This window comes from Brachyhypopomus gauderio, unplaced genomic scaffold, assembly GCF_052324685.1.
Source record: "Brachyhypopomus gauderio isolate BG-103 unplaced genomic scaffold, BGAUD_0.2 sc186, whole genome shotgun sequence".
Classification (NCBI taxonomy): domain Eukaryota; kingdom Metazoa; phylum Chordata; class Actinopteri; order Gymnotiformes; family Hypopomidae; genus Brachyhypopomus; species Brachyhypopomus gauderio.
Window position 1 is genome coordinate 19301 of NW_027507007.1, and position 19152 is coordinate 38452.

A 19152-nucleotide genomic window follows, 5' to 3' on the forward strand; every position below is an offset into this window, starting at 1 on the left:
AGGGTATGGCATGGTGTTGCAAAATGGAGTGATAGCCTTCCTTATTCAAAATCCCTTTTACCTTGTACAAATCTCCCACTTTACCAGCACCAAAGCAACCCCAGACCATCACATTACCTCCACCATGTTTGACAGATGGTGTCAGGCACTCATCCAGCATCTTTTCAGTTGTTCTGCGTCTCACAAATGTCCGTCTGTGTGATCCAAACACCTCAAACTTTGATTCATCTGTCCATAACACTTTTTTCCAATCTTCCTCTGTCCAATGTCTGTGTTCTTTTGCCCATATTAATCTTTTTCATTTATTAGCCAGATATGGCTTTTTCTTTGCCACTCTGCCCTGAAGGCCAGCATCCCGGAGTCGCCTCTTCACTGTAGACGTTGACACTGGCGTTTTGCGGGTACTATTTAATGAAGCTGCCAGTTGAGGACCTGTGAGGCGTCGATTTCTCAAACTGGAGACTCTAATATACTTGTCTTCTTGCTCAGTTGTGCAGCGGGGCCTTCCACTTCTCCTTCTACTCTGGTTAGAGCCTGTCTGTGCTCTCCTCTGAAGGGAGTAGTACACACCATAGTAGGAAATCTTCAGTTTCTTGGCAATGGCTCGCATGGAATAGACTTCATTTCTCAGAACAAGAATAGACTGTCGAGTTTCAATTGAAAGTTGTTTTTTTTCTGGCCATTTTGTGAGTTTAATCGAACCAACAATTGTAATGCTCCAGATTCTCAACTAGCTCAAAGGAAGGTCAGTTTTATAGCTTCTCTAATCAGCAAAACTGTTTTCAGCTGTGCTAACCTACTTGCACAAGGGTTTTCAAGGGTTTTCTAAATATCCAATAGCCTCCTTACACAGTTAGCAAACACAATGTACCATTAGAACACTGGAGTGATGGTTGTTGGAAATGGGTCTCCATACATCTATGTAGATATTGCATTAAAAACCAGATGTTTACAGCTAGAATAGTCATTTACCACATTAATAATGTATAGAGTGTATATTTGATGCATTTAATGTTAGCTAAATTGAAAAAAAAAACTGCTTTTCTTTCAAAAATAAGAACATTTCTAAGTGACCCCAAACTTTTGAACGGTAGTGTATATTAAAAAATAAAAAATAAAATAATGTGAAATATAATTTTTTACAGTAAGGAGGATGTACTGCAATGGCTGGCTACTCAGGTTGACACGTGCAAAGAGTTCTGCATCTGTGTGTCTAGAATAAATCTCTTGCAACGTGGACTAACACTGTAGCAGCGGCAGAAACACAGCTCACCGGTCAACCCCTTAAAAGTTACATTCATAGGAGAACCTGGTGTTGACACTGGTGCTTTGCGGAAAGAATTTCTAACAGGTCAGGATCATTACATTTTTCAAAGCTCACAGATGAAACTTATTTCAGCCCCTGCCCCTTTTGAGTGTTGAAGGTGTTTCTTGCTACTGGATATGGTTTAATTCTGCCTTCTCCCTAGAAATGATTTCTGGCATAAAGACTCGGCTGTTTGAGGGAGAAGATGGTAAGGGAAAAATGCCAAAATACTCTTTAAATGACCTTGACCGTGGCCTGTTTCGGTGCTTTTCTTATATTAATTTAATTCTCTCATATTTACTCCTCTGTTTTTTATAACAACATTTGCACAACATCAAGAGTCTGAATATAGAACTCCTTATGACACATAGCTGATGTCACTGGATTTATTAATCACTGAAGGATAGATAGTTTCTGGCAGAGCCGGCCCTGACCAATGTGGTGCCCTAGGCGAGATTTTGGCTGGTGCCCCCTGTATCATCAATCATTGGGTTGATTGTGTCACTATTAAAGAAACAAATAAAAAGCAAATGACTTAAATATTACCATATAACAAGCAATAAATATAAAGGTGTTGCACAAAAAATATTTTAAAACTATTTTACATAACGTAGTGCAGAGAACAACTTTTAAATATAAATATTAAATGTAAAAAAATTAAAAACAACAACTACCACCAGTGCAAATTAGGGCAATTTGCCTACTGCAACATTATTATTTCAAAAGTGCATCTGATATATATTTATTTAAAAAACTTGCTGAGCTAAGCTAATAATAGCACCTACTAGGATTGGGCAGTATGATGACAGGGGCTATTTTCACTAAGATCATACAGAGGGGAAAAGCCACAATGACGATTGAGTGTTAGTTGTGAGTCAAGAGAGCTGGTTTAAAAGAAAAACACAACAGCTACAGATTGGAAACATTTTGGATTTGTTTCAAATAAAAATGAGAGACAATTGGAGCACGCCCCCACGATTCTAATTCGATAATATGATTGGTTGATAAAACTGCCAATCTATAATAAAAGCTCTCAATGTAAAAGACAAGGGTAGGTGACAGATAAACAGAAGTTCCTGGGGGGAGGGCCTTTCTCTCTTTTACCTAGAAACAACAGTGTGAAATATTCTGATTGGTTGATTTTTTATTTCAGCACTAAGTTTTTTTTTTCCATCACATGCACGAAAAGTGGATTTGAAAGCCGATTTATAGGGAAAATACAAATTATTGGTGAAGCGTTATTAACATATATTACATATACTAGATAAAGCATCCTTTTAAAGATCAATTAACCTTCAGAGAAGGTGTTGAAGTCCCTGACGCCAATGGTATAGTGTTAATTCACCACATATTACCATTATATTACCTGTTTTTTTGCCACCTTTCTTCCTCCACTTTTCTCCTTTTACTACCCTGGGCACCAGAGGACTTCTGCCTTTTTGACGTCTTTTCGAGGAGATGTCACTCACTCTGTGGTGTCTTTTTCCCCACAGAGAAACAGTAACGAGGTGCGCAGAGCGCGCGGGGGAGGGCGGGTTGGCGCGCGGGTGATAGGTGTCGTGTGTTGTTATTATAAGAATTATTAATTTGACTAATATTATTAAACAATGAAATTATGATTATGTGGACTTTGCTTGTTTTCACATTTATTAATTGTTCATTTGTTAAAAAAAAAAAAAACCGCATGCACGCGAGCGCCCCCCTGGACAGACGGCGCCCCTAGCATTTGCCTATGTCGCCTAATGGAAGGGCCGGCCCTGCATACACAGACACAAAAAACTGACGCTCCATAATAGGGAATCATTCATTGAGGGATTTTTCAGGCGTATTGCCCCAACTGTGAGCTTCATGAAAGAAAATGGGAAATATATACAATGTAATCAAGGTAGAGAATTCATGATTTTGTATAAGTGATTTAAATAATTAATTTTTGTGTAGGTTTGTTTATGTTAAGTATTAAATTACTTGGTTATTCATTATTTGAGCTTCTATTTTCAGCATGCCTGTTGCCTACTGTAAGACCTCTCCCACTGTGCTCCTGTGGCCCAGAAAATCTAACTGAGTCATTTTGGTTTGCATAAATGGTATGTAGGCTTTTGTAATTAAATTAATTGAGCCAGATTTAGAAATGAATGGACTTGATCTTAAAAATGTTACATGCACCATATGAGAGATTCAGATAAAATAAGTATATATTCTTGATTATACAAAACTGTTTTACTTTGTTGACTAAAATAGCCTGAGCCTTCTGTTTTATTTTTTTTGTTTGTTTTAGGTCGATATGATCTGTGGTTACCAGTTACAGTGTGTAGATTATGCCAGACACAATGGACACCAGATAGGAGCGACCTCATAAAAAGGGGTTATTGGCCTGCATCTGTAAATGCTGAGACCTTGTTTACAATAGATGTTTTCCATACGTTTTTGGAAATGAAAACTGCTGCACCTAGTCTATCAAGGCAAAGTTTTTTGCAGATGTTGGATGGGAGGACTCAGCAGTTTGGAAGGGTAAGTCCAGTGTGGAGTAATATATCTTTAGGTGTTCTTTAGGACTTTTCATTTTAACTTAACAAATTGTAACCTTGCAGTTTGGGAAGATACATGGAGACATGTTTCAGAGAAGCTTCATGGAGTACTCATTCTGCAAGTTTCAGTGTGACAAAATGGCTTTTGTGGACCACTTCACATGCTCTGCTTGTACCCCGAACATGACTGCCGTTTGTGCAGATGGCAACAGAAAACTCTATAGGTTTCGACAGTCAGCAGGGTAAAGCTGCTTTATTCATAGTAAATGTATGTAAAATGTATGTAACTAGGTATAATTCCATGGCTTTTTTGTTTTATGTTAAAGGTCAGAGGAATCATACTTTCCTGGCACCTTTATTGCAAAAGATACTGATGTGTACACATTTGTTGAAGAGGTCAGGGGTAAAGTGAAAAATGTTAGTACAATTTGAATTCTCTCTGCCCTTGTTATTCAAATGTGTATATATTTATATTTGTAACTAACTAAATTTATTTTAAACAGACTCAAGGCAAAGGAACATGTGGTAGAAGCCAGTGGTCAGCCGCACGTGAGACTGCACGAAGTTCTCACAAACTTGATGAAGAGGGTCTTTGTCTGCAGACTTGGAATACTACTCAAAGCTCTCAATATGTTCAGGGGAGAGATTTTTGCATATCCCTTGTTCCTACAGAAGGAGCTGCATGCAGCCACAAATGCACATTTCTATTGCACTGACATTGCTTGCAGGTATTGGCCTTACCTTGAGAAAGTGGCAATATCTATGCCAGAACTGGGATCTTTACTGCAAATGAGCCCATTTCTGTCTGTGATGCATGCAAAGGCCCATTCAACAAAGTGTGAGGTACAGTGTTATGTTTAATAAACATAACCATTAATAATAATTACCGTAACCATTTTTTATGGGAAAATGACTTACTCACAATGTTGTTAGATTGTTTGGAGTGGCAGACCTTTGGATGGCGCTGGCACTACTGCAGGGGAGGAGGTAGAGATGATGAACAGTTACCTCTCGCGTTGTGCCCTGACAACAAAGTACATGACAAAGTCTGGTGTGTATGTGCTTTCATAAACAGATCCTTTTTTTGGCTCTATTTGGTTGTCATCACATATTTGCCATGGTCTTAATCTAGTATGGAGATCATTTCTAATGAAGGATTCTAATTTGTGAGTCTGTGTTACTGTCTTCAACGTTCTGTCTAAAGCTGGGAATGATATGCCGACTGTTCACGCCATTGGATGGAACCTGCGGAAGCAGATTAGCTTCATCTTTCATTATCCAGCAGATACATCAAAGTAACTGACCATACTAATGTAGTGTTGCTGTTTTACCTCAGAGGAAACATTTAGTCAATTTGTCTCATTGTTGCTTCCCACCACCAACCATTTTTCAGACTGTTCGCAGGACAGAGATGGCAAACAAGAAGCTAGAGGACTTGTGCAGCGAGCTTGGATGCCCTGAGAACAGGGTTCTGGAGTGGGTCCGTGATGTCAGACTATGGGCTACAGATGGTAGGATATTACATGATCTTTTATGCTAAAGCTGGTGGTTAGTCCTATTTCTGACATCTGAATTAGTATTGTAGTGGTAATTGTGGATGCAGCACAAGTCTGGAATCTTTTTTAATATTATACTTTATTTATTATGTAAATTAAGTAGTACCACAATCAGTATGACTATGTACTTTTCAAATTTATGCATTGGCTTTAATTTTTTGTTTTAGATTCCATACATACCAGTTGTAGTAGCCAACATGCCCTTCAACACTCAATTGAACGTTTCTTGGTGTGCATCAGAAAAAAGCAAGTCTGTATAATAACACTGGTATGTTTTATCTACCTTTCTTTTACCAATTGATATTGTTTATCAGTTATTTGAAATGTTTATACATTGGAACTTGTCCATGCTAACTCTAGACAGCAACAAGATTCATCATTTGCGGCGAAAGAAATTGAGAGAGGAAAAGAGAAAACTCTTTGAATCAATAAAGTGCTACAATGAACAAGTACCAGAGGAGGGCCGCATAAATACGCAGAAGGAGATGGTGGGGCAGACAGTTTAATATGGCCGTGGGAGATCTGTAGAAGTGGTATGGGACAGTCTTTGTGTTTCTGCAGCAATCTTTGTTATATCCTACCTTAACGTATGTATTTATCTTCTCATCATGTGTGATGGTAATTCCTATGTCTTTAGAAACCACTAGTGTCTTCACCAAAAAGAAGATCTTTGATGCCTACATGTTCAAAATGAGGCTTCAAGAGGAAAGGGTCATCCTAATACATGAGATGAGACAGCACTACTCCTATCTCAGAGGCCAGGCAGGGAGTATTGGCACACTAATAGCAGAATTATCCACTGGGAAACATTGTAAGTAGCTATTCCAGTTTACACCTGGTCGTTTCATGCATCATGAGTATAAGGATTATAACCCCTTCCTGCTTTTCTCTGTATGGTGGAGTTTAATCTAGTAAGATGCTGGACATGACATTTTTAATAACATTCTTTTACCTTTGTAGGTACTTTTACAGAGGACGGACAACGTGGGCTGCAGTGCCTTCTTCGAGAGACACTTGCAAATATGGAACACAAAATTAACGTCGTTTTATCAAATTATAGGATGGCATTAGGACCAAATGCTATCCTACTCCCTGGAGATGGAACTGAGGATACACCAGAAGAGCACAAAATACTTCAGCATGAGAGTTCTGATGATAGTGATTGGGAGGATGTTTAGTAAGGTTATTTTCATAGACTGTTCAAAAGACTTCAGTCTTTAACAAGCCCCACCTTAAGGACAGAGTCCTTAGGTGTGTCCAAACTTGATTTGTAGTGTACTCTTTTTGCGTTTTTGTTGTTCTGGTTTTTGACTGCTTTCATATCTGTTTTCACCCAGCCTTTACTCTTCACTTGTCTGATGTATGATTTATTGGACAATAATATGCAGACATTTCTGTACAGATTGTGTAGTGTCCTTTGCGCGCTAGTATAATAAAGAAATGTGAATCAATTTGTTTCACTGCCTGATGACTTATGATCATGAGTAATTTACAAATATATAAACTATTAAGTGGAAATAAATGAAATTGGTGGCAGTTCAACTATTTAATGTTAGTACACATTATGTTAATGCACCATACATAGAAATTGTACATTTAAATGTAATTGTGCAAACTGAAGACTGTCAGAATTGAGAATTTCAAGAATTTGCACAGTATAAAGCCCTGATTCCCATAGTCATCTCTCCAACAATCTAGTACTTTTATACTCCTTATAAATAAGATTCCTATTAAAACCAGGTCAAAGGGCTCTAGTGGCAGTCCAACTACCTAGCAACATGTATACAATTCACTACTTTTATGATTGGAGACTTTAAAAAATCAGATGTCTGTCTTTGGAATTAGGTTAATTAACTCATAGGTATTGTGACGCCGGAGGCGTCGGGACAGAGGCAGCCGGAGACGGGGGTTGAACAGAAGGATGTTTATTGTCCATGGCAACCAAACCAGTAAAGCTCTTAGCGCACACACTGCAAGTGATGCAAGGTAAAGCTCGTAGCGTACACCAGTAAAGCTCTGAGCGCACACACTATAAGTTATGCAAGGTAAAGCTCGTAGCGCACACTAGAAAGGCTCCTAAAGCACGCACTGCAAGTGATGCAAGGTAAAGCTCGTAGCGCGCACGCAGGTAGGGAACGCAGTGACGGACACGCAGAGACCAGAGACGCTCATGTAGCGGCAATGTGCAGCACTGGACCAGACGACCTGCGGGCTTAAGAAGAGCAAAGTAAACAAGAAACAGGTGCTCAGTATGATGGTGATTGCGGGGGTGTGTGCTGGGATCGGCTGCTGGCCGGGATGCGCGCCCTCTGGTGGCGACCCGGCCCCCTCACCGTGACAGGTATAATATGTTTACATGTGTATTTTCTTTATGATTACAATTCTCATTTCAACCATCATGCATGAGCAGCAAGTTCAATTTAAAATGAAAATTATACAGTAATGTAGCACAGCCCATTTGATGTCACTGACAGACAGCTTTGCAGTTTGCATACCCCCAGGGGACCAGCATCACCCACTAGAAATATATACTTCAAATTTAAGAATTAATTTACAGATCAATGTGAGATCTAATAGGGGTAACTGGTCTGCTCTTTGTAATAACATCTGTGACACCAACGTCGTGGGCTGATGTACCATTACAGCCAGTGGACAGGCACCTCCTACCTGAGGCTCAAGGTAGGGTTGCTCATTAGGGCTCTAGACCCATGCGATTGTAAAGCTGCTTTGTGACATGTGTTGTAAAAAGCACTATATACATAAATTTGACTTTTAATCTTACAGGGAGAAGAAACATTTATTTAAAAAATTCCAAGTTTTATTCAGGTATATCTCACATATTGCTACAATACACTTTAATAATAATAATAATAATAATAATAAACCCATATAGCCATATGCATAGTGTGAAGGAATTTGGAACAATATGGCGCTGTTTGTAGTTCATGAAGATATGTTAGGGTTAGGGTTACGATCAGCGTCAAGGAGTCGTTTCCCTTGCCATACTGCACACAGATAGCACGAACGTATAAACAAAATAGCAGCAGCAGTAGTATATCTGGTATAAGACAACAAATAAATAAAAACAACAGCATTTCGCTACGCATTCGCTATGTATCGCGATAAGACAATGCAGTCTGAGGGCTACAGGGCCATGCAGGCTCACACTGAATCCATATGGTCATTCCTGGAATGCCATTTCCGTTTTTTCCCCAATCTGTGGAGAACCGATGTAACTAGACTATAAAGACTGGGAATACATAAATAAATGCCATCATTGTTAGCAACTAAATATGCTAAACCCGGTCCTATCTTGTAAACACAGTCCGTATTTTATTGTATTAAAGGCTTTATTTCTGGATGTGGCTGTTTCCGATTGCGTAATGGTCTTTAACTTGGCACTTCCGCGTTATGTTATAACGCTTATATACCTTGTTGAATGATTGAGCAAGAATTTTTGGCTGTTTGTTGTTCCCTACCAGTACGCGAGTTTGTTCCTAACCCATTTATTTTTTACACCAGTGGTTCCCAATCAACCCCCCACCCCCCCCCCCACCCCACCATAGTGTGGGTATTTTAGGATGCACCCAGGCCCAAAGCTCGGAACTTTACAGACATTTGTGGTGTAAACTTTCATGACATTAAAACCATTGCATATACAACATTTAAGTGTATTTTTGTAACACGAGGGAAGGCAAGATGCCGAGACGAGGTAATACTCGGATCAACTCGGACAAAGAGTGATGATAATTACATTGACACATACAAGACCCAACTGCACATAATGTTGACGAGATGAGTCACAGGTGACAAAACGGACGCCAACCACGCATGCACACGCCCAAGGGGAGGAGTCAGGGACAAAGCAAAAATAGCATTTAAATGCATTTAGAAAAAAATAGCTAAACAAAAGCACCAAGCCCAACATCTCTTAAATTCATGCAATGCATAGTTCACTACAATGTAGAACAAAGTACACAATTTTGCAAAAACAAAACAAGGTACAAGGGAGATATCAGTATAAACTAGAGTCTGTTGTCCTTGATATTTAAAAAGTTCAAACCATTAATTATTTTTTTTATATAAAAACTGCGTTCCCACTTTAAATTTCCAGCAAGTCTTACTACAGCGTGTGCAATGTTTTGATGTGCTACACATGGGTAATTGAAGAAATTGTAAATAAAAAGTCCTGGATATTGGCATCACTGACAGACTTATAAAAATACCACACAACGTTAGATGAAAAGATCTAGTACTGCAATATGCTAGTGAATATTTAGAACTGATCAAATGTTCAGCTACCAAGTTGTTTACACAAATGTTGGGATTTTTCTAAAAATGAAAGTTTAGTACCAGTACCATGACTTGCAGTCCAGTGGTTGTATAAAAGTTTGCATAGTTGCATAAATTCATACATACCAGAGCAGGCAGGGTTCCCACTCCACTTGCTTCATTTTCTTGCCCTGAAACAATTCAAACTCTTCAGTTTTCTAACTCATTAATTTTAATAACAATATGCATTTTTAGTCAATATACACATGACTATTTGCTTGTAAAATGGCATGATTGTAGTGATGGGTGTAGGATTAACCTGAACAACTCTGCATCTGACTATTCTCTTCACAGGGTAAAATTCCTGACTTTCTGTCAATGTGTGGGGACATTCTACGAAAATAAGTGAATAAAATCACATTTTTTCAAAATAAAGCCTTGTAGTACAAGATGATAGATGTAACCAAACAAAATCAAAAGATAAAAGGACAATAAAATCAATGTTAGAAACTTGTTTAGAAAACCTTAAAAAAAAGGCTCCCTTTAAATCAGAGGCACAGGCTCCAGATACAACTACTGTATGACTATACTTGCCATACTGAAGTTCTTCAAACATACCTTTCCTTTTGAGTGTCTGTGACTGACCACTGTTCTTGGCTTTACCTGGGGCAGAAACAAACAAAAAAAAAAAACAATTTAAATAAAAGTATACACTGGAGTACAAAAGAAATATCAGTATATTATCAAGGCAGTATTTAATTGGCATACATGTTTAGAAACACAGCTAGGTCATTAGAAACAATAACTAGGATTTGTTTTTATCCGCCATAGACTGAAAGTCACTTCTACATGGTCTGACATGGAGAGACAGACACTGGATGATTGTGGCATCACATTCCAAAAACAATGTGTCCAAAGATTAGGTGTGTCTACTCATCAACAGTCATCATGGTGTAACACCAGGGGCACTGAGCAATAAGTAGGTAGACGCATTCGCTAAATAGAGCAAGATATACAGTGAGCAGATCCAAAACAGTTACAGGGTTCTTGCAGGTTTCAGTGAGTTAAATTTAAGACTTTTGTAAGACCTTTTAAGACCATTCTCAGTGAAATTTAAGACCAACACAACATATTACCACAAACAATCCAATGATCCCAGAAACTCTTAACATTTTATTTTGATTAATTTAGTTACAGGATTACATTAATTCAGTATTAAAACAGATAATCAAAATAGTAACATTCTCAACCCAAGCAACCTTACCAACACAACACTAGCATATCTACATACAACCTCACCCTACATATCTCTGAGTTCTTCCTTTTCAGTACCAATCTCAGCATTTGACTTGGAAAGGAGCTGAGCCATCTTGGATCCAGTCTTGCCCTCAGCTTCTTCTGCAAGAGAATTTGCCTCTCTAGCAAGACAAGTGGATACGTCTTCCAAGCTTTTCTTCCTTTTCTTAAGGTCCTCTAAAGACTGCTCAGTCAGCTCTCTTTTCTGGCTCTGGGATTCCTTTTCTTTCCTGATTCATTCCTGATCCAGAAAGAGTCAGTATTTTGACCGGGCTGCACCCACAGATGCTAAGAGTTCCTTGGTGAGGGGAACCTGTGACACCTCCATGCATTGTGACAGTCACATATGAGTCTGTGTGTGCCAGTTGTGTCCTCTTGCATGTTTTCTGCCTCCACCTCCTTGTTTAATTAAATAATCATACACACATTATACATTTAACAACATGTAGACTCAGCCTATCTTCAAGTATGTCTAAGGCATGGTTTGACCAAAATCCTCACACCCTGCAGCTGATAAAATTTATTAAAATGTTACATTTTGGTTAAATTACTGAAATAAATGAAATTATAAAATTAACTAATTAAATAAAGGCTCAGAATTTTCTTTCCCCAGGCCATCTGTATCTTAACACACAAAACTTTTTTAACCTCCTACCTTCTTTTCTATTTATTATCCCGATGAAACCAACTTACTTTGTCTAGCCATGCTGAATATGAATTTGAATGTTAACATTGAAAACGTTGGGACACACTACCTGTTTTTACCCTATGTATATATGCCCACTAAAAGGCAATACATCAGTCCAATGTAAATAAAACCATGTGCAATCCATGAAACAGAGCATGGGACAGTGGAACATGTTTCAAAACATGACATAACCCATCTACAGGGCATAGTTGTTGTTTTTTTTTATTTTACATGATTTAACACAGTAAATATATTTTTATTTCCTCTAGCTGGGATTTAGCATGCATTGAAACATTTCTCTAACTCAATGCCATGGACAGTACATGGTTCTGAGATGTTTTTGTATTGTAGCCTAATTGTATAAAATGGTTAACACATTGAAAAGAAGACATAAGTGGAGCATAAGTAAGGATCACTTACTTTGATAAGTTTTGGTAGATCCTGCGCTGTTTCATGGCCCATGAAATGAGAGCCCATGTACCTCGATTGCACATATCCATTGCTCCAGAACCGAACATGAAGATCCAGCCGTTTGGATTTTGTGGTTGAATTAAAGCTTTCATCGAACATTAACACATACGGCCCGGTAAGAGCGTATCAACTCTCTCTTGATGAAGTCTGCCAAGCCAAATCTAGCTATATATGCGATTTGTTTAGTCCACACGAAAACTTTTTCGCGATATTCGAACCAGGGAACATTGCCGTCACTCTATCCTAATGTAGCCCGAATATCATTAGCCGAAGCACTAGTGATACTGCGGTGGAGTCCGGCGGGACCCGGTGTTCTGTCGGATTTTCCTACTTTGTCGAATTTTCCTACCGTATCAGCTGGCAGCGAGTATTTATCCGCTTGTTAAGTGTGACGACACGCGTGACGTTTCAGCCGCTTCCGGGTCCAAACAAACAAGGATGGCGGAGCCTGTAAACCTGTTTACGATAACTTCGTTCTTTAGTGAGGCACCATTGAGGGTTAAAAAAGGTCTAAACTCTTTCAACTCCAATAGAGTACTAAGTGTATCTGTTCTCCCAGGTGGTATATTTAGGGGTAGAGTCCAGGCGTCCATGAAAAAGACGATTTACGAGGTTGAGGTGAGTTGAGGTGAATTGAGGTTGAGGTGTGGTGACTGAAGTGAGTATGGGTCAAATAACGTTTAATACAGGTACACGTTGAGGGTCAGGCAGTGAGGTACAGCAGCTGCGTTTGCCCAATCGGTAAAGACAAGTGCCATCATATGGCAGCCTTGTTGATTTGGGTGGAGAAAAACGTGTCCCGCACCGATGTAGAATGCGTGTGGAAAAGGGCGAAGACACCGAAAACGGACGAAATTGCAGCCAAGAGAGTATCTGAGATGGCCCCATCCACATCACGAGGTTAGTAAATAATTTGCAATTGATGTCAATGTTGCATGGTTTATTAGCTTAACGCTATGCAGTTTTAAGTTGCGGTTTCCAAACCTGGAAATCTTACCCCCCTTCCTTATTCAAAACACTGCTTGGCCAGTACAACCTCAAAGAAGGATCTAAAGTAAGTTGTGGGTCTTCATGAATATTTCAACTTAAGTTATGTGTATCTAAGAGTAAGTGACTGTGTTTTTATTAAAGGCATGTGATTGGGGAATCCTACATGAGTCGCGGGCAAAGCAGCAGTACACAGCGGACGCTGGTGTGGTGATCCAGGAGAGGGGATTGTTCCTGTCTGACAGTGGTCTACTTGGTGGATCTCCAGATGGGACAGTGTCTGATGACTGCATCATTGAGGTGAAATGCCCATGGTCCGCCAGAACTAAGACTGTCCAGCAGGCAGCAGAGAGTAAGAGAGACTTTTTTCTAGAGCTGGATGAAGAGACAAGTTCCCTCAAACTAAAACAAACTCACCACTATTGGCATCAGATCCAAGGCAACCTACATCTGAATGTACATTTACCTGAATGTAAAAAAGACAAACATTTTAATCTGGTTTTACTTTTTTAATAAAGGTTTTCTGCAAAGTTGTGTAAATCATTCTTCAGTCACAATAATTGTAAACATGTTTTAATTTGCCACTGTCCTGCTAACTGATTTACATACATCAGATATTTCATTGAATTTCACGGAGAATTGGGGTTTGCAAATTTGTAAGACACACACATACTTTCAGTATCTTGTTAACATTTTTCCTGTACTGGTAAGGGATGTGGTCCAAAATGCAAAACAGTTTCAGCCTCTGAATAGACCGCTCCACATGTATCCTTGCACAGGAGATAAGTCTGTTATTGTTTACTTCCTCCTGTGTAAACTGTCCGTTGAGCAAGAAAGACGGGGTGTTAAGAAGAACTCCCTCTGGCAAAATGTCCCGAATTGTGAAGCCCTTGTCTGCAATAACCAGATCACCTGCTTGTAGATGTTGGAGAAGTCCACTGTCAGCTGTTATTGACTTGTCTGAGGCGCTCCCACCGTACAGGTTACTGGCAAAAGTAATCACACCATTGGGAGCCACACCAATTAGAGCCTTTAGCGTGGTCCGTCCTTTGTAGTGGCTGTACAAATGACACTGTGTGTCAAGCCTCTCTGTGTTGGAGACAGCAACCTCTGTGCAGTCAAGGACTATTCTACAGTTAGGAAAAGGTCGGAAGCAGTCTGGCAGCGAAGTCTGATTCTTGGCCGTGGAGGGGATGTTTTCAAGTAGACCGACATACAAAATATCATACAGAGCACAGATGATGGTGGTAAAGATGTTAGTTACAGTTGCTGTGCTACAATTAAACCTTGTTGCAAGGTCTACATGGCCACAATTCAATTTAAGCTTCATCAAAGTAAGGAGTAACTGATCAATAAGGGGCATAATTTGGACAGTCCAATCAGAATGATACTGTAGCTCAAATCTAGAAAGAAGTGCTTCCAAAAAAAATACTGTGGCAGCATCAGGTAATCCAGTGTAGTATTGGACTTTGTTAGGATGGGAGGAAATCTGACTGAAAGAAAAGGTTTGCTTTTGTTTCTCCAACTGTTCTTTCAATTTTTTGTTCTCTTCTCTAAGCATGTCATTCTCAACCTCAAGCATGACAAGACTTGGTTGGGATGTAGTAGGGGTTTGTGGGGTTGCCATGTCAGCTGTGTGTCCTGTGTCTGTTGCATCATCACTGGAAGGGACAATCTGCTTCTTCTGCTTAGGGGGATTGCTGGGGTGGTCAGGAAAATGAAAAGCCTTTCCCTGGTTCCAAGCGAATCGCGAAGGTCCAGCAGCTTTGCCATTGGGAAAGTGCCAACTACACACCCTGGAGTTGCAGTTTGGGGTGAAGTTTTCACGTCTGTAAAAGAAGAAAAAATTATCATTAATCATTAGTCACAGCTTACTTGGGTTCCTCTAACAAAGTGCTAAAGAAATAAGGACCTTATAAAATTGTGTGTGTATATATATATATTGCAATAAAATGTGAGAATTATGTATGGTAAGTGTACGGCAGTAATAAACTAATGGAAACGGGCTAAGCAGTAATGTATATGCATACTGAAAAAGGTAAATATAGGATGCAACAGTAGCATCAGCTGTATTTTTGCTTGGTATTTTTACGGACACTCCTGATCAGCTAACTGTTGTGTGTGTATCCATACAATATATCAAGGATATCCGAAAAGATATCCTGGTGTTGCCTTTTACGAGCTAGCTAATCTAGCTAGTGTTAGCGCCACTAGCTAAGTTAACCAGAGCTATCTTTACTTTAGTTTTACTTTAGCTGGACAACAAATAAAACAAAACAAGAACTAAAATATCTGTATGTGGCAAGAAACATTGTATTAAACCCATAGCTAGAATATCAAGCAATCCAAAAAGGGGCAAGTTGGCTTTTTTTTCTCTGTGGGGTTAGCTAGCTAGCATTAGCGCCCACGGAGGCACTGTCAAGATTTTTTTTAGAAATAGAACTTACCTTATCAACTGCACCCATTTTCTTCTCTCTTTCTCATTGCAAGGAAAGCGGTAGAAAGACAAAAGGGTCGTTGTTTTAGACTCGGATCTGTTAAAACAGCAGGGCACACAGCACTGCGGCATATTAAGGGACTCAATGCAGCGAGTGTTTGGACCCGGACGTGAAGTTTCGCAAAGATGATGCGTCACAGCTTAACAACCCCATAGACTAGTCTGTCGAATTTTCCTACCTTGTCGAATGTTCCTACCGTGTCCGTTGGCATCGCGTATTTGTAGACGTATCTCTTAGTTTGTTTACCTTATGGAAACGTCGTAATGTAGCGCAAACCAGCGTTTAAAAAGTAGTATTTGTAGACGTATCTCTTAGTTTGTTTACCTTATGGAAACGTTGTAATGTAGTGCAAATCAGTGTTTAAAAAGTAGTATTGTAGACGTATCTCTAGTTTGTTTACCTTATGGAAACGTTGTAATGTAGCGCAAATCAGCGTTTAAAAAGTAGGATGAGCTTTAAAATAAAAGTTTTATTTTGCGTATTAGTGTATTATTACACGGCTCAATCATTATCATGCGGAAATATCCAAGTCCCTATAAATAGGTAATAACAGGTAGTAAAATGGCGCTGTTTAAAACATTTTAATCAACTAGTTAACTTAATGCACAGTTGAAAACATAGCAATTGCAAACAAAGAAGGAATTATAAACAAGAAATTAACTTACTGCACTATTGAAAGGACTAAATAGTACTGCACTGTTGAAATTCGCTAGCAGGCAGGAAAAATCGATGGGTGTAGTAGGCGGCCACCAAAATAGTGACGTAAAAGCGACTTGCGCATGCGCAGTAAGCCTTGGTATGAATTTTCGATGGGTAGGAAAAATCGACAGAACACCGGCACTGACGATAGCGAAGACGGCGGGGATGAGGCACAAAATTGCGTGAAGGCTTTTCGTGACAAGGACCGTTTCCTGCCTGCGGTTATTATGGGTTTTGTAGTTTAATTAATTAACACGTACCAACACCTGTAGCCCCGCACAAACACAGACAACACAGAACTGACTTCCGGACGTTTCGATTAAACTACACTTTTCTAAAATTAACTAAGGTAAAATTTTAAGACCTGACTAAATTAAATTTAAGACCTTGGATGAAAATCTGGCTGTTTTTTAAGTCTTTTAAGGCCTTAAATTTAAAGTTTTGAATTTCAGACATTTTAAGACTTTTTAAGACCCCGCGGGAACCCTGAGTTATAGCAGTCAAGGGTCATATCAGGAGGGCAATCATATAAGGAACAAAAAACAAGATCGAAGAGACATGACTTGAACAAAGCACACACCAGATACTAAAGAGAAACTTAGGAACTAAACAAGACACAACTGAAAATGATGAGAAGGTGGAGTTACAAATGACAGGGGTGTGGCAGAACACATGGGAAAACCAAAACATGGACACATGGAATACCAAGACAGACAGAGAAGGGGATAAACAGAGCATGATAAAGGTAAAATCACCAAAACGTACAGAAGTCTGAGATGCCTCAAAACGCTGAATGGGCCCAGTAAGACACACTCTTACTCAATATTAAATCACTCATTGTAATTTACACAAATGAGCAGCGCACTGTTGAAAATAAGATATGTGAAAACTCAATCATTGGTTAGAGTGTATGGAATTAAAAATAACACACCTGTTAATTTTTGATCCTCTTTCTAAAAGGTGGACAGACTGCAATTACCTCTACTACAAGAAAAAAGTAAAAATAAAAATAAGAGGCATCAAACCTGCTACTACTGCGCCCTGAACTGCTGCTGTCCCCTGAACTGCTGCTGGCCCCTGAACTGCTGCTGCTGGCCCCTGGACAACTGCTGCTGGCCCCTGGACAACTGCTGCTGGCCCCTGGACAACTGCTGCTGGCCCCTGGACAGCTGTTGCTGCTACTCCTAGCCCCTGGACTCCAATATGAATCCATCCTACATTTAAGGAAAAAAGTGTAATCACATTTATATGGAAGTGATATGTTAGGCAAGCTAGTTAGGCCAATATCTGCATTATCTGTGCTTACGCCCCAGCACATTATTTTAGTATAGAACTCAGGATATAGGACATCAGAATATTCTTACCTTGGACTACCATGTCAAATAGGGACTGCATTCTTTTTAAACAGGCAGACAATGTCTCTGTAAATTGACACCTGGGGGACAGAGTCTCTAACACCCAGGAGCCAGTCTTCCTTCCAGGCTCTGATAAAAACATTACTGCTCGTATTCCCAGAGCCTGTAATTTCTCAAGCTAAAACAATCACCCCCAAAAAGTGAATAATTTGCACTAAAATGCTAATTTATAATTTTCCATATTATTTCAAATCTGTAGAATGAAAATCAATCACATACCAGTAGTGAAGCTTCATCTTTTATGTGTGATGCTGTGTGATTTCTTTTATGGGCCTGAACCCATTCCGTACGTTTATGGTCAAGTTTTTTTTTTTTTTGTCTTAATTTAGATGGTTGTTTTGCTGTACATGATGTGCAAACTTTGCAAGCAATATTAATTAAATTGTGGCAAGCCACACACTTCTTGAAGGTGGTTCCACGTCCGGGCATTTCTAAATACACACACACACACACAGACAGAGAATTAGTCAATGCCCCTTAAAACAATTTCGAAAGATTCATTTTTAGTACCCATGCAAATAGTGACAATTTGTGCAACTGTACCTTAACCCAGTTGATTGGTAAAGCAGTAAATCATGCTAAACCTTCATTCTAAAATCGTCTAAAAGACCAAGTAGGTCCAAATAATTCTAACATACTCTCATTTATGAATCAGAAATAAACAGGACATGCAATCAGTGTAGCTAGGCTATGTAAAATTATGAGACACTTCAAGGGTAGAGACGTAAAAATAAAGAAATCTGTTTGGCTCTTTGATTATTATCTACACTATCCTATACCCTTGAACGTCGACTTCATACCTACAACTGTCATGTAGTTGTATTTTGTTAAAGTTGAATGTTTTATCATAATTACACTGAAAAATGTTTATCTAACTAGCTGGCTAGCTAGATCTGAAAATTTAGCTAGTGGGAGATACTTAATGTGTATTTGCATAAATGCAGATACGTCTTCATTAGCTAGATAGGAAGCTATGGGATTTCAGAGCTAGCTACATACCTAGATACCCATAAAGATCTACGCTGTAAGTGAGTGTGGGCGGCTAAATTATGTCACTATTTGTGTTACATTAACTGAAATCCTAAACACTTCAATCAAAAAATGATTAATACGATTTAATAGAGATTACCAAAACATACTAACCTACAACCATTGAGCATGTAATACCTGAGCAAAAATGAGAGCGTCACGGCGTCTCCGTCGTCATCATACGGGTATTTGTCCATTTTCAGTCGTTTTATGTCAGCGTGTGCATTTCACGTTTCAGGCATACAAAAACGTGTAACTGACACGGCACGCCGGGTGGACCAACGTGTGTATTACACCGACTTCTTTAATGCCCCATTCCCCGATCCGAGAGGGAGCTGGCTATTTACTTCGTGGATATTCTCTTAGCCAGATTCATTTTGTTTATGGAAGTTTGTGTGCAGAACTACTAG

General features: G+C 39.2%; 1 protein-coding gene and 4 long non-coding RNA genes across 5 annotated transcripts; 3 read left to right on the forward strand and 2 right to left on the reverse strand.

Moving 5' to 3' along the window:
• The first annotated feature begins 3302 nt into the window (after positions 1 to 3302).
• On the forward strand, positions 3303 to 4891 carry LOC143502021 (uncharacterized). Its single transcript, XR_013127052.1, has 6 exons — positions 3303 to 3390; positions 3582 to 3814; positions 3895 to 4073; positions 4158 to 4248; positions 4335 to 4674; positions 4765 to 4891. It is a non-coding gene; the product is annotated as an uncharacterized LOC143502021 (long non-coding RNA).
• A 164-nt stretch (positions 4892 to 5055) lies between these two features.
• Positions 5056 to 5893, forward strand: LOC143502025 (uncharacterized). The gene is made up of 4 exons (XR_013127053.1): positions 5056 to 5126; positions 5225 to 5342; positions 5555 to 5655; positions 5748 to 5893. It is a non-coding gene; the product is annotated as an uncharacterized LOC143502025 (long non-coding RNA).
• Positions 5894 to 8967: 3074 nt separating this feature from the next.
• On the reverse strand, positions 8968 to 10327 carry LOC143502020 (uncharacterized). The gene is made up of 3 exons (XR_013127051.1): positions 10278 to 10327; positions 9979 to 10052; positions 8968 to 9850 (listed from the first exon to the last, which is right to left on the reverse strand). It is a non-coding gene; the product is annotated as an uncharacterized LOC143502020 (long non-coding RNA).
• A 2140-nt stretch (positions 10328 to 12467) lies between these two features.
• LOC143502029 (uncharacterized) lies at positions 12468 to 18223 on the forward strand. Its single transcript, XR_013127054.1, has 3 exons — positions 12468 to 13014; positions 13246 to 17043; positions 17259 to 18223. It is a non-coding gene; the product is annotated as an uncharacterized LOC143502029 (long non-coding RNA).
• Positions 13590 to 15684, reverse strand: LOC143502026 (uncharacterized). The gene is made up of 2 exons (XM_076995216.1): positions 15549 to 15684; positions 13590 to 14930 (listed from the first exon to the last, which is right to left on the reverse strand). The coding sequence occupies exons 1-2, from the start codon at positions 15668 to 15670 to the stop codon at positions 13721 to 13723; spliced, it is 1332 nt and encodes a 443-aa protein (XP_076851331.1). The 5' UTR covers positions 15671 to 15684; the 3' UTR covers positions 13590 to 13720.
• Positions 18224 to 19152: the final 929 nt, after the last annotated feature.